Source organism: Balaenoptera musculus, chromosome 6 (assembly GCF_009873245.2).
Source record: "Balaenoptera musculus isolate JJ_BM4_2016_0621 chromosome 6, mBalMus1.pri.v3, whole genome shotgun sequence".
NCBI lineage: Eukaryota > Metazoa > Chordata > Mammalia > Artiodactyla > Balaenopteridae > Balaenoptera > Balaenoptera musculus.
This window is the reverse complement of record NC_045790.1, coordinates 90,643,687-90,662,481: the sequence shown is the minus strand read 5'-3', so window position 1 is coordinate 90,662,481 and position 18,795 is coordinate 90,643,687. Positions and strand designations below refer to the sequence as shown.

The 18,795-nt window shown below is 36.6% G+C and overlaps 1 protein-coding gene across 1 annotated transcript in view; it reads right to left on the bottom strand.

Moving 5' to 3' along the window:
- The window catches only part of RAD23B (RAD23 homolog B, nucleotide excision repair protein), a 44,929-nt gene that overhangs the window by 13,851 nt on the left and 12,283 nt on the right, over positions 1 to 18,795 (bottom strand). Inside the window, exons 2-5 of the mRNA XM_036855784.1 lie at positions 17,093 to 17,174; positions 13,793 to 13,872; positions 10,622 to 10,890; positions 5,741 to 5,796 (exon numbers count right to left, since the gene is read on the bottom strand). Of these exons, the coding sequence (XP_036711679.1) occupies positions 5,741 to 5,796; positions 10,622 to 10,890; positions 13,793 to 13,872; positions 17,093 to 17,174 (487 nt within the window). The remainder of the gene's footprint in view (positions 1 to 5,740; positions 5,797 to 10,621; positions 10,891 to 13,792; positions 13,873 to 17,092; positions 17,175 to 18,795) is intronic.

Below are 18,795 nucleotides of genomic sequence, written 5' to 3'. Positions count from 1 at the left end.
AGTACAAGTGTAGCACAAACATAGAAAAGAATTAGCAAGTCAGGGCAGGCAACCTGGAAGAAGAGACAGGTGAACTGATTTTTCAGAACAAGTAGCAGGGACACTTCACGAAATCTACTGTGCTGTAATAAGTTGTTTTCCTTGGACACCTTTCGTTATCAAAGCAGAGGGGAAAAGGAGTTTGGAAGCTAGAAAGTTAGAATGTCCCATACCGTATAAAACTGGTACAATTATCCCTGTAAGACATTTCCCACAGGATCTCTCCAACTCTGACTCACTCTTCATGGAAATGTCAGACAACACTCTGATTTAAAGAAAGCCAACTCTCTCCCACTAAACTTAAAGCTACCACACTTCTTGTCCATCTCCCACCCTTTCCTGCCCACCTAATTATCTTGATCAGCAGTTAACTATGTCCTGGAATGTCATCCTAAAAACAAAAACACGCCTCCCTTGACTGCATCCCAATTCTCTTTCAGGAACTGGTCCATCCGTCTGCTCTCCTCCCTTCACAGCCATAGCTGTCTGTACATGCTGTGTCCACTTCTCACATTCTGCTCACTCCTCAACCAATACCAGCATGTGACTTTGGATCTCAAAGATTCCCCCTCAAACATGTCCGACCATTTATCATCTGCCTTCTCCACTTCAATTAGCAGCACCTCTATCCATCCAAGTGCTTGAACCAGAAACCTTGGTGATTTCAATTCCCTTTCCCCTCCTTCCGCATCTAATCCACTAGCATACCTGGTAGGTCCTTTCTCTAAAATATATCCCAAACCTATCAAGCTTCCTCTTTCTCCCTGCCTTCACTCAAGACCAGTCCACAACAATCTCTGGTCTAGATTATGCCCTGCTTCCTCTCCTGCCCCCAAGCCTACAATCCATTCTTCAGCCAGTTGCAAAGTGAGCTTTTAAGAAAGAAAACCTAATCTCATTTTGGGATCCCAACCTCAACAACCCTGCACGTGCTGCACTCCAACCAATCCATTTCTACTTGCTTCACAAGTCACAGCTTCTGCCCCAGAACCTTCACACACACCAGGCTTCTTTGATGGTCTGTTCCTTTACATGCTCCAGTTCTCAATTTAAATGCTACAGTCTCAGAGAGGTACTGCCTGACTAGCCTAAATATAAGTGCCTTTTGTTCTTCTTTATGGAAGCCATTAATTTTTTAAATATCATTTATCATGATTTGCAATTTATTTTGTTTCATTCTATTTTCTTTCCCCCATCTGAACACAGGTTCAACCTTGCAAGGGACCGTGCCATTTTTGCTATACTGTTTCCCTGATATACAGGTGACAAAATCAGGTGAATGATTTTTTCTGCAGAATTTTTTCTTATTTCATATAGTATTTTACACTAAAACTCTGGTCTGTCTACCCCCCCAACCCAGTTTCATTGAGAAATAATTGACATACATCACTGTATAAATGTAAGACATAGAGCATGATGGCTTGACTTAACATATATTGTGAAATGATTACAACAGGTTCAGCTAACATCCATCTTCTCATATGGATACAACAAAAAGAAAAAAATTTTTTCTCCTTGTGACGAGAACTCAGGATTTACTCTCAACAACTTTCCTATATGCCATACAGCAATGCTAGCTATCTAGTCATCATGTTGTACACTACATCCCTAGTATTTATCTTATAACTGGAAGTTTGTACCTTTTGACCACCTTCTTCCAACTTCCTATCCCCCATCCTCTGCCTCTGGAAACCACTTTGAGTTTGATGTTTTGTAGTGTTGATTTGAAGAGTCTACATATAAGTGAGATCCTATAGGAGTTGTCTTTCTCTGACTTATTTCACTTAGCATAATACCTTCAAGGTCCATCTACGTTGTTGCAAATGGCAGAAACTCCTCACTTTTTATGGTTGAGTAATACCCCATTATGTGTACACACACACACACACATACACACAACCCCGCTTCTTCATCCATTCATCCACTGATGGACGTTTAGGTTTGTTCCATGTCTTGGCTATTGTAAATAATGCTGTTATGAACATGGGGATGCAGGTATTTTTTCAAGTTAGTGCTTTCATTTCCTTTAGATAGATTCCCAGAACTGGAACTGCTAGATCATATGGTAGTTCTATTTTTAATTTTTGAGGAACCACCATACTGTTTTCCATAGTAGCTGCACCAATTTACAATCCCACCAACAGTTTACAAGGGTTCCCTTTTTCCACATCCTCACCAGCATTTGCTATACCTCGTCTTTTTGATGATGGCCATTTTAACAGGCCTGAGGTGATATCTCATTGTGGTTTTAATTTGCGTTTTCCTAACAACTAGTGATGTTAAGCATCTTTCTATATACTTGTTGGTCTTTTGTATATCTTCTTTGGAGAAATGTCTATTCAAGTACTTTGCCCATTTTAAATTGGTTTTTTTTTTTTTTTGCTATTGAGTTGTATGAGTTCTTTATATATCATGGATATTAACCTCTTATTATATACATGGTTTGCAAATATTTTTTCCCATTCCATAAGTTGCCTTTCTACTTTGTTGATGGCAAAATTTTCAATAAAGTTATCTAATAACTATGAAAGCATAGCTTAAAAAACTAAGTATCACTGAGCAAATTCAGCATTTGATACCTTGTTTAGAGTAATGACTTTTCCCTACGTATTCCATAAAGTACTTAAGCTATTTTTATCTTTTAAATTACCCACTGATATAATTCTAGCACAAATCACTCAGGTGCCAATATACTTTCAGTAATCTAGTTCCCAGAAACAGAAAATATTATATGCCATACAGCAATATGGCATTTTGTTTAATTTTAAACAAAATTAAGAGTTGTAGAGTATCGTAACTGTACTATTTTAACATAGTGTTTCTCATTCAATTCTTACAAGAACTCTATAAGAAAGGTTTATTTTCCCTTCCTTTTAAAGATAATGAGGCTGAGGCTTAGAAAGATTAACAATTTGATCAACGGCTGTTAAGTCATGGTGCAGATACACAAACACAAGCTGTCTAGACTCCAGAGCTCCCATGCCTCTCCTTGATGCTATGCCTCCTAAAATCATGCTTCTTAGTCAAGTTATAAAAACTCAAAAAGAAATGCCTACACTCAAGTTTGATACTCTTTAGATCCTGAAAGTATGAGGGAAATGACTCCTAGAAAAATTAGGGACAATGAACAACATGAGACAGAGCTAATGAGACTGAAGAAGCAGTGATGAAGAATCTTAGATGTCATTAAGAATGAGTTTTGGGGGACTTCCCTGGTGGTCCAGTGGTTAAGAACCTGCCTTCCAACGCAGTGGATGTGGGTTCGATCCCTGGTTAGGGAACTAAGATCCCACAGGCCGCGGGGCAACTAAGCCCCTGTGCCGCAACTACTGAGCTCACGCACCACAACTAGAGAGAAGCCCACGCGCTGCAACAAAGAGCCCACACGCCGCAATGAAAGATTCCGCATGCCGCAACTAAGACCCAACACAGCCAAAAATAAATAAATATTAAAAAAAAAAAAAAAAGAGTCTTGTACTTATCTTCTAGGTTAGGAGGTGCTGTGAAAGGAACAATGACCTCATTAGATTTGCCTTTTAGAAACTTCACTGTGGCAGGGAATAGACCAGTTAAAAGAGGGTAACAGAAGAGCATCAGTAAGGTAAGGACATGAACCAAGGCAATTAAGTGGCAGTAGAACAAACATTCCAGAGACTTTAGGAAGGAGGATCAATAGGACTCCTGGCCTCACTGGGCCAAGAGAGGCAGAGGGTCAAGGTTGATGCCAATACTTTGGTAGAGAGTGGAAGATGATGCAAGCAAGAAGGGAACAAAGGAGAAGAATCAGATGGGGGAATTAAAAATTAATAAATTTGGAACCTAAGGAGCTTGTGGACGTTATAGGTTTTCCAGCTGGCAGCTTAAAGAATGAGTCTGGGAAATCAGAGGGAGATATGTACTAGAGTTTTAATTTTGAGAATCCTTGTAGTACAGTTAACCCTTGAACAATATGGGTTTGAACTGTGTAGATCCACTAATAATCAGATAAGTTGATTCCTAGTACACTACTACATGATCCATAGTTGGTTGAATCTGCAGACGCAGAACCATGGATACAGAGGCCTGACTGTAAAGTTATAGATGGATTTTTGACTACATGGGGTTGGCGCCCCTAACCCCTGTGTTGTTCAAGTGTCAACTGTATATGGGTGGTATCTGCCATTCCCATAGTCTGAACTTTGAACTATGACCTAGAGCAGAACCAAAGTAAACTCATACATTTAAAAGCCAGGTAAGATAGAAAGAATTAACCAGAAAGCCTGAGAAGGAATAGTCAGAGGTACGGTTCAAGAAAAGGGTGGTGTCACAGAAGTCAAAGAAGAAACATTTAAAGAAGCAAGGTATCAACATAAAGACTGGATAAATTAAAGATGAAAGAGTAAAGGGATCCCGAGACCATACAGTTGAGAACTGCTGTTCTAAGAGATGCAAGGTGTAAAAGGTAAGACACCACCACCAGAGACTAGAGCAGGAGCAACTAGAGTTGTGGACTCCCGGGCTCCCGCCCAGCTGCATCAGTGCATTCCAACTGAAGCAGCAACGGCAATAGCCACAGCCTCTGACAGCAGCAGGGGCACGTGCTAGCTGGTTTCAGCTCTGAGGCTACAGAGCCCTTTACTCATCTCTGGGTAATCTTGAGCTGTTCCAGCACCTCTGTAACAATTTCCTAAGATTAAGCCTTTTCCTGTTTGAAATAGAGTGATTTCTGTTTTCCCGATTGTTGGACACTAACTCATATGAAGCAGAGTAATCCCAGAAAACAGTCTCTCAAAGATAGGAATGTGGCTTTGGTACATCCAGGTGATCTTAAGTTGATTAAACAACTATTTTGCCCCTATGTGCTATGGGAAACCAGCCAGCCATTTTCCATGGCAATGAGGGCACCATGGAGTTCAAGTTCAATTACGTCAGAGGGCCAATCCCATATCTTGTGAGATACTACTGCTGTTGGAACCTTGCTGCTGTAGCAGCTAAACAAGGAATCCAGAAGCCCATACTCTACTGAAGCTGTCATTCCCACCTGTTCCCAGTCTTCTACCTCCCTACCATTTCCAGCAGTACAGAAGAGTACCAAAGGGCAGGAATGGGGTTGCCATTCTACAGACCAATAATGAGTACTTATAGCAGGCACTGTACCAGGTATAGTTACAACGGGAAAATGGGCAAAAAACCCCAAATTGATTTTGACAGATTAGGTGTGAAGCGAAGGATGGAAAGACATTATTCAACAGGTAAAACTGAAAGTCGGGATAAAAGGCACTTTCACTGCAAGTACAATACAAGCAACAAGATGCAGATGGGGACCTATAAGGCTACAAGGTAGAATAAAGGCTGGAGGTGAATAAAGATGAAATGTGAGACAGATTTAGTAACATCTTATACTCATTTCAAAGATACTTTGTAATAAACCTGTACACAGATCAAACTTTGTTAAAACCTCATTTAAAACCCACATTTGGAAAATGGAAAATTATCTGCTTTAAGGAAGAAGTATGCTTAACTCTTAACAATACAATTTAAAGGATTCAATATATAAAACACTAACTTACAAAAGTCTTTAGTAACATCAACTGCATTATCTAAATCATTTAGCCGCTTGATTGGAAGCAACCATGAAAATGAACATTTTCGTAATCTAGAAAAATGAAACTTAAACCTCCTCCCTGTCTCTTACAAGGTAATTTACAATGTAGATACTTACCAAGTGCACTTGTTGCATCTTCAAAAAGGTTTGACCGAGAAGAATCACCTGATGTACTGTAAAATGTTTTTAGAAAATCATGTATCAGAAAGTATGTAAAATTTACCTTAAAGTTTAGTAGCTATCCAATTTGTAGAGATTCTTTGATTTTAATTAAATGTAGAAGTCTGGCTACAGTGTTCAAAAAGGCTTCCAGATTAAACCCCAAAGCTTTATCCATAACATTTATGGCATGGGAAGAATTTTCAATTTTAATACTCATTCTGTTCTGCAAATCCATCATTTAAAATGTCCAAAGATAAAAAAGAACATCCTTACAGAGAGCTTACCATTTAAGGAATACAAAAAAGATAACATACAACTAATTCCCTGAAAGAATTTACAAGAAAAATTAAATAATCTATAAGTCAAGTCACAGTAAAAGAAATATCAAAAGCTGTATATGATAAACAGCACATGCAGAAACTGCATTAGGCTGGAAAGGCCTGGGAAGTCTTTACACAGTAGAATTTCATTTAAGTCTTATAGTTAAATTCTGAACACAGAAACTGCAAGAAAGCCTTCAGGTCAAGGAACGCAGCATAAACAAAAAGATGCAGAGGCAGGATAGACCCAAGCTGTAACCAAGTTTTAAGCCAGTTTAAAAGGACTAAGTTTTGTTAGGCAATTGCAGAAGATGAGTCTAGAAAACAAAGAAGACACAAACACAATAATGAAAGACCATAAAGAGAAGGCCAAAGAAAAATAAACTGAGGTTTACAAAAGTGGTAAAGACAGCAGTTAGCAGTTTTGAGTAAAACATACACACATATACCTCTGTCCCAATTTTAGAAACGAAACACAGTAGACTTCAGTTCTTAGAAAACCCTACAGCATAGTAAGAGTAACGGAAATACCTAAGTTTGAATTCATAAATTACTTTGTAAGCCTCAGTCAGTTCTTCACCAATACAATGAGGTCAACAATGGTACCCACGTATCCCCAAGTGCTGTGGGTAGGGTTACTGCTGGTAAAGTGCTCAGCAAGTTCCTGGTATCGTAACACTCAACATGATTGTTATGATTAAGACAATCCTTTAGCATCATTTTTAACATATCTTCATCAACTAGATAGTAAAATTAACATGTAGAAGGCAAAATTTCAAAAAGAATTATATACTATAGTTCTATACCATATATATAGGAAAACAAATTCTCCTGCCTTAGACCTGACTTGCGTCTTGTTGTTGTGTGTTTGAACAATTACTGCATGTCAGCAGAACTACAACTGCCTCAATTTTTCCCAGAGATGCAGAGTATTCCATTTAATTTAATTTAATTCCATTCCAAATCAAACTATTAAGACATTTTTTGTTTGGTTTCCAACTTTTAAATTCTTTCTGTAGTCAAATGTATTAATCATTCCTTTTATGACTTTTTTGGGTTACGATTATTTTCCTATGCTCTCCTCTAGTTTATGGTTTCACTTTTACATTAAATCTCTATCCATCTAAAATTTATTTTTATGAGTGTAAGATGTGATCCATCTTTTTTTACCTCCAGATGGCTAGACATTTATCCTAATAGCATTTTCCCCACAGTGGTCTGAAATTACATTTTTATCTTATATTAAGTCCCTGTATGTATTTTGGTCTGTTTCTAGACTACTATTTCACCAAGCAGTCTTTCTAGTTAAGAGCCATACTAAATTGTAATCATTACCATGCATAATACATTTTACTATCTGGTAGAATTAGACCCCTTTGTTACTGTTCTTTTACAGAACAATTTGTGCTATTTTTGCATGTTGTTTTAAGATTTCTTTTTAAACATTACAGATAAGACTGAGATACCGTTTAACCACCATTCAATCTTGACTCTGCCTCAACACTCCTCCCCCCCATCCACAGAGGAAACCACTTTATCAGCTAGTGTGTTGTCCCTCTGCTACTGTTTTTCTACACATTAATATGCCACCCACAGAAAATATGCAATGTTGTTATGTGGCTTTTGTTTGGTTTGTGGTTATTGCCTATACTGTTCTGCAATCTGTTATTTTCACTTGACAACAAAGCCTTGAAACCACATTTATTTAATATGCATATATACTGCATACTTTAACTGGCCTGTAGTATTGGATATTAGAGCTCCTCAAACTTTAGGAAGCCTAAGAATTCACCAGGAGAGCTTGTTAAAGTACAGATTTCTAGGACCCACGCCCAGAAATTCTTATTTAGAGGTCTAGGGTGGAGCCTAAGAATTCATTTCAAATGAACTCCCAGTGATGCTGATGTTGCCTATTCACTACCACACCTGAATAGCACAGTTCTCTAATACAAATAACATGTCAAGTCATGCCCTTACTAATGGATATTTAGGTTGGTTCCAATTTGTCCTCAATTACAAGCAATACAGTCCTTGTGCACAAGTGCAGTTTCTCTAATGTAGATATCAACAAGTGGAATTTGCACTGCAATAGGTGGCTTTTAAAGAACAAAACTGACCTAAAGAAACAAATCCCTAATAATGAAATGTCAGGCCAGGGTGATAAACAAACTTTCTGACACTCCTCAAATTCATACCAGCATATCTTCTGATAATTATCTCACTGAGTTCTGTGCTTTATAAGACACTAAATGTTTTATAGCACATATGAAGAAACTAAGGCACATTTAAGCAGCTGGTTTTCTGAGCTTCCCTCATCCTTCCCTTTCTGTGCTATCCTTCTCTGAGGTGTATAATTTGGGGAAATAAGAGTAAAGGGTTGGGCTTCCCTGGTGGCACAGTGGATAAGAATCCGCCTGCCAATGCAGGGGACACGGGTTTGAGCCCTGGCCTGGGAAGATCCCACATGCCGCTGGGCAACTAACCCCGTGTGCCACAACTACCGAGCCCACGTGCCACAACTACTGAAGCCCGCGCGCCTAGAGCCCGTGCTCCGCAACAACAGAAGCCACCGCAATGAGAAGCCCACACACTGCAACGAAGAGTAGCCCCTGCTCGCCACAACTAGAGAAAGCCACACACAGCAACAAAGAACCAAAAGCAGCCAAAAATAAATAAATAAATAAATAAATAAATTTATATTTAAAAAAAAAAGAGTAAAAGGTTGGTGTACAAAGCCCAAGTAAGTAGGCAACTCTGGAGTCTGCTTTTCTGACCATCAACTCCTTTATGTAATCTCTATGGGTCTGAAAAGATAATCCTGACTCTTGAAAACAGATAAATAAAACTGTACCCCCAAGAAGAAATAAAAAGAATAGAGATAATAAAAAAACTTGAATTGATGATATTAGCACATTAAAATGGACTGATCAATTTGGAAATTCTTACACTATGGAGCTTTTAAAAAGGAGCTTAAAGCAATTAAGAAAATAAGATATACTGTACCAACTCAAGACATATTTAATTAAGTTTACAATGTTTAAATGATTTGGAAAACCAATTTGTGAAATTTATAAGTTCCCTCCCATACACAGAAAAGATGTAACAGCCTTTTGATGCAATAGCATAGGTCGACTCTGGGTTGTCTCCCACTAGTTAAGGGTGATTGTATGCAATTCTAGCTGTACATGGGAGAAGTACCAAATTAGGCAACAGTGTTTCAGAATGCCTAAAGCAAAGTACAGCAGGCTGACATAGGGAAAATATTTTACTACCTGAACCTGTGTTTTCTTGGGGAATTAAATCCTTGAAAAGACGCCCGAAGCAGCAACAAACCAGGTGACTCAAACCCCTCCCAACATGGTTGACTGAGTCAAAGAAACGGCACTCAAAGACAGAACACTAAAATGAAAGATGATCAGAAAGAATTCATGACTAAATTCTTTCTCATCATTGTATTTATCACAGACATCCTTCTATGTCAGTGTTTCCAAATGCTGCATAGTTTTCCACTGTGTCTGGTCCTGATTCCAGGACTCTACTGCCACTGAGGTCCTGAGTTGCACCAAAGTCACAAAATACAAACCGCTTGCTTCAGTGCCAATACATACTGGACACAAAGCAACTCAGGCTCTCAGATAAAGAAGAGATTCCCGTGTATGATTTCCAGCCAAGAGAACTGAAGCATTGTTTTGGTTATTTTATTTATCATTGGGGAAAAAAACCTTTGTCACAAACTACTCAATAATCCTAACTGCCAACTTCCTACAAGAACTTTTTTTTGCTCCCAAAATATCCCAGCACTTTTTCTTCTGTTCTAAAAATCTACATAGGCAAAAACTTAAATTTCTATACAACTTCACAAAGATGTAGATACTTACTCAGCACATACTGTGTGCCATGTGCTATTTCATATCTTTTACACTTATTTCATTTAATCCTTATAACAACTCTATGAGATAGGTCCTGCTGTCATCCACATTTTACAGATGAGGAAAAATCCAAAGATGTTAATTTCTTTTCTAAGGTGAAGACGTAACAAATGTTAGACCCAAACACAATACTATGTAGCAACTGGAAAAATTTACTGACATGGAAGGATGTTTATGATAGATGTGACAATAGTCGAAGAACATAGGTCAAATATAATAATGACTGGGGGACAAATGTCAAGTTATTTATAATGTGTCAAGCTATAATATAGTGTCAGATTATTTTATAATTCTTCTTCTTTTTGGTCATTTGTATTTCCTAACTTTTCTACACAAAATGAATAATGACTTTGACCCCTTTCCCTTCACCCTGGGAGAAAAAAAAACAATGCACAGTATACAAATTCAGATTACGGAAATGTAAATAGACACAAGCATACTGCTTTAGTCAGGGTTCAAAGTTTAGAAAAAGTTTAACATAGCAGATAGAAAGTTAGTCTGATCAAAACAATAATCAAAATAAATACATTCATGAAGTCACTGTTATGAACATATTCCTATACAATTTCCTAGAATCCAGTTCTTACCTGTCAGTTGATGTTGGGCTAGCAGCCACTGGTGTTTCTGCTGGCTTTTCTGCAGGTTTCTCTTGTTTCGTTGCACTAGCCGGTGCAGGTTCAGAAGACGCTGTCGTTGATGCTGGAGTGACAGATGCAGGTGTGGGAGTGGGAGCCAAAGTGGGGGCAGGGGTTGGGGACTGAACCACAGCTGGTGCTGTGGAGAAAGTAACTGTGGTAGTGGTGGCAGAATTTGATTGCTGAGTTGTAGCTGGTGCTGGTGTTGTCACTGCTTTGGGCTAAACACATTACAAATCAAAATAATGCATTATGATAAAACACTGCATTATTACCTGATCTCTGAACGCTACAAACAAACATAACACTAATACAAGTTTGTAACTTGAAAATAATTTTGTAAGGTGACATAATGAGTGATCAATAGCGGCAATCTGAATCACTATTTATGTTATTCTTTCAAAGCTGACGAGAGCATATATATTAACTATGAACTTCCATTAGCTTTTAGCCAACGGTTTCAGTCTTCGGATCATTATGAAAAAGAACCAAAAGAAGCAAGTATTTTAAAACGTACAGAATGCGTATCCAAAAAAAGAACCATATAATTCCCCCCCAAAACTTCACAATTAAAGTTTCTTGGTTATAACTTCAAAGTATTTATTGTCATTTGAAAGCAACAAAAATAACTTTCTTGAAAGTATAAATAGAAGTATGATTAATGAACATGCCAGATAATCTGCTGTATTTTAGAGGGAAGAAAATCCCAATATTGACTACAAGCCAATAGGTGTAACTATAAGAGATTAACATAACTTTTGAGATGTATATACAGTTAAACCGACAAATAAAGGCCAAATAAAGTTATAACCGCATGCTCAGCACTTTCTGAACTAGAATCGGAGCCATAAACATCCCTACCAAGCAAAAAGCAATTACATATGGGTAAAAATCATATTATATGAGTTTTATTCTTCTCCTACAGCCTATCAATGCTCACTACCTGCTTAGCTCATAACTTACCTAAGGTGAAAAGGTAACTGATTTGATGGAAGATGAGATTAAAATTCAACATAATTTGCCCCAAGTATATACCAACAAACTGTAAATGCAATGAGTGGATTTGTGACTTGTTCTATTTGAGCTAGTAGAGTGTACTGGAAAAAAGTGTCTTGTGCAAGGTAGGGGGATGGGACTTACCTATCCTGCTCAACTCTTAGTTATATTCTAAATAGTCAATGTTACTATAATACTAAAGGAAATAAGACCATAACAAATACATATCCAAATGTGTGGCTACCACATTTTCCACTATGTACTATGTATGATAAAACTAGACAAGGGAATACTATTCAGCCCTAAAAAGGAGAGAAATTCTGGCACATGCTACAATGTGGATGAACCTTGAAGACATTATACTAAGGGTAATAAACAAGTTACAAAAGGACAAATACTGTATGATTCCACTTATATGAGGTATGAAGAGTAGTCAAATTCATAGAAAGGAGAACAGTGGTGTCAGGGGCTGGGGGGCAGGGGAAATGGGTAGTTACTGTTTAAGAGGTACAGAGTTTTAGTTTGGGAAAGTGAAAAAAGGTTTAGAAACAGATGGTGGTGATGGATACACAACAATGTGAATGTATTTAATGCCAATGAACCAAACACTTAAAAATGGTTAAATCTGTAAATCTGTAAATTGTGTACCACAATTTTTGAAAAAACTAGATGAGGCAAAGTTTCCTCATATGATTCTGTTCCTGTGTATTTAAAGTTTAACATTTAATAAGTGCTTAAATACAGCAAAATCAATATGGTTCTTATTAAAAAAAAATTAAGTCCAGTACATGTAAACTGTTTAGCTGCTTTTCGTTTCTCACTACAAAAGTATGCCATAATTAAAATTTACTTGTTCACTAGGGGCAAGACGGGAATAAAGACGCAGACCTACTAGAGAATGGACTTGAGGATACGGGGAGGGGGAAGGGTAAGCTGGGACAAAGTGAGAGAGTGGCATGGACATATATACACTACCAAATGTAAAATAGATAGCTAGTGGGAAGCAGCCGCATAGCACAGGGAGATCAGCTCGGTGCTTTGTGACCACCTAGAGGGGTGGGATAGGGAGGGGTGGGAGGGAGGGAGATGCAAGAGGGAAGAGATATGGGGATATTTGTATATGTATAACTGATTCACTTTGTTATAAAGCAGAAACTAACACACCATTGTAAAGCAATTATACTCCAATAAAGATGTTAAAAAAAAAATTTACTTGTTCAACTTTGTTTTCTACTGCATATATCAATTACTTTGAGACTTTAAAAAAAACTCACATTTATTCTCTTTTCAGTCTTTGACAAACTGGTTTCCAATTACCTATTTAAATTTATTTTGGGTGCTACAAATAACACTACTCTTCTGAGATTATTAGGAGTTTAGAATTTAGGATCATAATTCAGTCCTAAAAGTATCATGAGCACCACCACTCCTCTATTTGTCTTAACTCTCTACTGCATGTTTATGTATCTTTAAACAAGTATATAAATAAAACAAAAATCCTGAAAGAATCCATATTCATTCTCTGCTTTAGAGAAAAACTTTTGACTTTTATTTCAGTCCAATAAATCACAAAAAAGTTCCTGTTAAAAATCTTCTCACAATAATCATTCCATCCTTCTCTTAGCTGTCTTTTCCCTTTTTTAGTTTCTAAAAATCTATCCCATTGGCTAAGAAATATCACTGAAATTGTTAATCTATATGTCTTTTCGGCCCTGAAGTATTTGTTAGGTCTAGTACATCATTTAGCAAATCCTTTTAAGGCACTCTTATTAAAAACTACAAAATAAGAAACATTTATTCAATTTCTAAGAATTACATTCTCTAATAATTACACAATTAGTGATTTTACTAATCCAACAATACCTAATAATTTTTAACATGACACTTCACATATCAGTTGTTTTGACATATTTAAAATTATGCTCAAACTACAAATATATAAAACTATTAACTTTATAGTTGACTCAAAGCAAACTGTTAAAACCTTTAATAACAATTAAGTGCATGCCACTATGGATGTGTATAAACTGTTTTCACTTGAAAGTGTAAAGCAAGACTTGGGATCATCTTTTTTTTTTTTTTTAAACTCACATGCATAAAGATATATACAATGAGGTTGAAACTTACTTTTGTCACCATAACTACCACGAAGTTTTTCTCATCAATTTTATATTCTTTTAGAGCAGTATCATCATTGAGGATTTTGCCTAGCACATTAAGAAAAAAACATATTACTGAAGGCACCGTAACTTTGTCTTACACTAACTGAGGTTAAAACAATCACCAACATCAATTCTATCAATTAAAACTTTCCCCAAAGAAAAAGATTACCAGTCAGCCAAGATAAACATAAGTGGATACATGATTAGCTAAGAAGGCATAAATAAGCATTTGACTAAAAGATAGCAAACTCATATACTGTATGTAGATATCTCAATCCCAAGCATTTCTTAAAAATTATTACTTACAATAAAAAAGACTTGCTGGGTAAGGAAATATTAACTAGGTCCTGAGAAAGAGGAGATCATGAAGACAAATAAAATTCAATTTTGAGATGCTCAAGGCTTCCCCACCCCTTCCCCGGAATAACCTATAATCCCTCTCGATGGAAGGAAAAAAGAACGAACTGCCTGCTCCCACAAATACTGGATACCTGCAACACAGAATGTTCCACTGCTATGAAAATAAGATACTCATAGTGACCTGGTACACAGAAATGGTAAGATAATATAGAACTGAGTAAGGCACACAGACTATGTAAGATTTTAGTCATGCAGAAGGACAAACGTGAGGTCAGGATTCCTTCAGGCTTCCTTTTCCTTGAAATTCGTTTTCCATTTTCAAAAAGGTATTGAATCAAAAGCTGCAAGCATTAAGACAAAAGGGAATAGTGTCTCTACTCTGCATAGGATTGAAAAAAACAGGCCAAGACTAGGAAGCAGGAATTCTAGTTTTATGTCTGCCACACCAACTACAAGCACCTCTTTAGGCTTCTGATTCCTCATCACAGGGCTGGTGTTTCCTCTAAACCACCTCAGTTAAGAAAATACTTCAAAATCTCTATGTAGGAAGAGACAAGAATCCATGGGCAACTCAAGATCCACCTTACCGACATCTACAATGACAGTGCTCAGTATTTCTTCTCAAGAACAAAGAAAAGAATTTTCTCCACAAAATTCACATATCAAGTCTATTTTTAACACACATTTTCCTGGTTACTAGTGAGGCTAGTTAATTTACAATTTCCTATTCATATCCTTTGTTGCTTTTTAATTGGGTCATCCTCTCCTTACTGATTTGTAAGAGCTCTTTATATAATCTGAATATTAATCTTTCTTTTCCTGTCGCTTACTTATAGTGTCTTTTGACATATAAGGTCTTCTGTATTCTTCAATTTTGGTATTTTATTTAAAAAACAGATAAACTGAAATTTCACAGGAATGATTCCAAGTACATTAATACACATAATCAGTATAAATGGTTTCATTTCAATAAATTAAAAAAGATGCTCAGCTTGATGGGAAAACTGAAGAAACACGTGCAGAACAATAAAATTGGACCCCAATCTTGCACCACTCACAAAAATTAACTTGAAATAGATCAAAGACTTAAACATAAGGCCTGATACCATTAAACTCCTGGAAGAAAATGTAGGGAAGAAAGTCAGAGATTTTGGTCTTGGCAATAATTTTTTGGGCATGATGCCAAAAGCACAAAAAATAAAACAAAAAAAAAATGGACAAATGGGACTACACCAAACTCAAAAGCTCTGCACAGCAAAAGAAACAATTAACAAAATGAAAAGAATTCTACAGAATGGAACAAACTACAGAATGAGAGAAAATTTTTGAAAACCATATATCAGATATGGGATTAATATCCAAAATACATAAAGAACTCAGTCAACTCAATAACAAAAAACCAAACAACCTGATTAAAAATCAGCAGAGTAAACCAACATTTCTCCAAAGAGGACGTCGAAATAGTCAACAGACAGATGAAAAGATGCCCAACGTCACTAAGCATCAGGGAAATGCAAATCAAAACGAGGTATTACCTCACACCTGTTAGAATAGCTATCATCAAGAAGACAAGAAACAAGAGGGGCTGGTGAGCTTGTGGTGAAAAAAGAATCCTTATACAGTGTTGGTGGGAAAGTAAATCGGCCCAACCACTATGGAGAACAATATGGAAGTTCCTTAAAAATTTAAAAATAGATCTACCATATGATCCAGCAATTCCACTTTTGGGTATATACCCAAAGAAAATGAAAACAGGATTTTGACAAGACAATATGCACTCCCATCTCTACAGCAGCACTATTCACAATAGCTAAGATATGGAAACAATCCAAAATGCCCATCAATGGATGAATGAATAAAAAAGACGTGACCCATATACACAATATTATTCACCCATGAGAAAGAAGATATCCTGCCGTCTGCGACAACATGATGAACCTTGAGAACATTATGCTAAGTATGATATCACTTATATGTGGAATCTAAAAACCTAAACTTATAAAAAAGAGTATTTTACCTTGGTGGTTACCAAGGGTATGGGGCGTGGGGGAGATAAGAGTGATGGTGTTTAAGAGTACGAACTTCTGGGCTTCCCTGGTGGCGCAGTGGTTGAGAATCTGCCTGCCAATGCAGGGGACACGGGTTCGGGCCCTGGTCTGGGAGGATCCCACGTGCCGCGGAGCGACTGGGCCCGTGAACCACAATTACTGAGCCTGCGCGTCTGGAGCCTGTGCTCCACAACAGGGGAGGCCGCGATAGTGAGAGGCCCGCGCACTGCGATGAGGAGTGGCCCCCACTTGCTGCAGCTGGAGAGAGCCCTCGCACAGAGGCGAAGACCCAACACAGCCATAAATAATAAATAAATAAAATATTTAAAAAAAAAAAAAAAAAAAAAAAAAGAGTACGAACTTCTAATGAGTAGTAAATAAGCCATAGAGATCTAATGCACAGTATAATGAACACAGACAATAACACTGTACTGCTAATCATGTAATCTGATAAATATCGCTACACTGGCAATCATATTACAATATATAAGTGTATCAGAGTAACACCCTGTACACCTTATACAATGTCACACAAACTAATTCAATAAAAAAATTTTTAATTCAAAAAACAAAGCAAAACAAATACAGCCAGTTACATGATACTTACAAAAGATAAAACTAATAAGCAAAACTATCTAACATCACTGGATGGAGAAATATATAAAGCAAATGTGAAAAAAGAGAGGAATGAATATTAATAACATTCAAATGACTGTTCATTCTCTGCCTTTATCTGTACAATGCTTCTGACAATCAATTTGTATACACTACAGTTTGTAAGATGGCAATTTCTAAAACTAAAAGAATGTCACAGTACACAAGAAAACGGCATATTAATTTCAGCATTTAATGCATACCTGCATAAATTAATTTTTGACCTGCTACAGGAAAGGCATCTTTACCCTTTTCAGATTCAATCTTCTCTTTCAGTGCTCTTACCTATAGGAAAAAATTTTTTAATTTTTGAAAAAGTCGAAACAAGTGAAAATCCAGAATCTGAACAAATGATGCAAAATAAAAATTTTATACATACTATTAATGACTCCAAAAACTTCAAAGGTCATGTCTTTATAATATTATGTCAAAAAGACCCATTATTAACAACCCATACTACTAGGTATGATAAGTATAAACTGTTTTACCATCTGTTCCACGTACATAGTTTTTTAAAAAAAGACTTTACCAGTTGACTTTATAAATCTATTCAAAATAAAGGTTTCAAAAGCAGAAAGTTTTGATTCTCACTATAAAAGTTTATGGGCTTATTTCTCACAGAGTTAAGAAAGTAAAGAAAAGCTCTCTAATCTAAAAGGTCTAAGAAATAAAGTGGTCTTGTCCACAGTAATAAAAAAAAAAAAGTTAAATGTGAATGTTAAAAGGCCAATTATTCACTTTAAAAGTGGCTAATGTTTCATTATAATCATCTGAGGGAACTTTATAAAGACCAGTTAAAATATAATTTCTAAGGGTGGGTCTGGACATCAGTATTTTTGAAAAGCTTTACAGTTGGTTTCAAAGTTCGGCCAAAGTTGAGAACCACTGTATTACTTCAATGATCTTGAACAAGGAGCTCAGTTTTTCTCAGCATCAGTCTCATCTATAAAGAGGGACTGGAATACATGATCTTTATGGTCTTCCATCCCTAAAATTACATGACAACAGGTTCATTATGAAGTACTGATACTTAGAAAACGAGTATAATCAATTTCTGAAGTAGGGTGGCATAGGAGTAAAAAAAAAAAAACAAAAAAACAAAGAAAGGCAAGGAGACATAATGGAACTAAATTTCACTACTTTAAATGACCAAGAATCAAGGGGGAAAATTCCATTTCCTTCAGTTCCCAGAATTCTTCTAAAAACTGTCTGAATTGATAGTTCTGAGCTTTAAGTGGAAAACTGTCACGATAGGGATACAAACGGGAGGGTTCCTCCCCAAATCACATTGCTACTATAAGTAGTAGCTGAAATCCAAAACCAGCTCTTCTGACTCCAAGCTTTAGAGCAGAGTATTTTGCAAATGCCACATAAATCACCCTTGCTATATTGATCTTCCTGAAGTGGGCCAGTAGCATTACTGCTATTCTGATATCCCCAAAGTGGAAATCCATCACAAGAATCTCAACCCGCCATATATATGATTAAGAGTGGGAAAGGAGGACAAACAACAACAAAAAAACCCTCTAGTCATTTTACTACTAAATAACATTGCTTCAAAGAAATCAAAACTGTGATTAAAGAATACTAAGAACATAACAATGAGAACTCTACATAACAATACCTATATGATGTGGTTAAAAAAGTAATCACAGACTAGCACTAAACATGTTTATTATTAAACAAGAAGGAAAATTAATAAACTAAGCATGCAACTCAAATAGAAATAACAAGACACATAACAAAAGGAAAAATGCAAATAAAATAAATTAAGAGAAATGGTAGAAAATGGTTCTTGTGCCAACAGAAAAATGGACAAATGACAGGGGCAGGCAATTCACAATTATACACCCAATAAAAAGAAAAGCTCAACATCATTAGTAACCAAAAGCACAAATTTTAATGT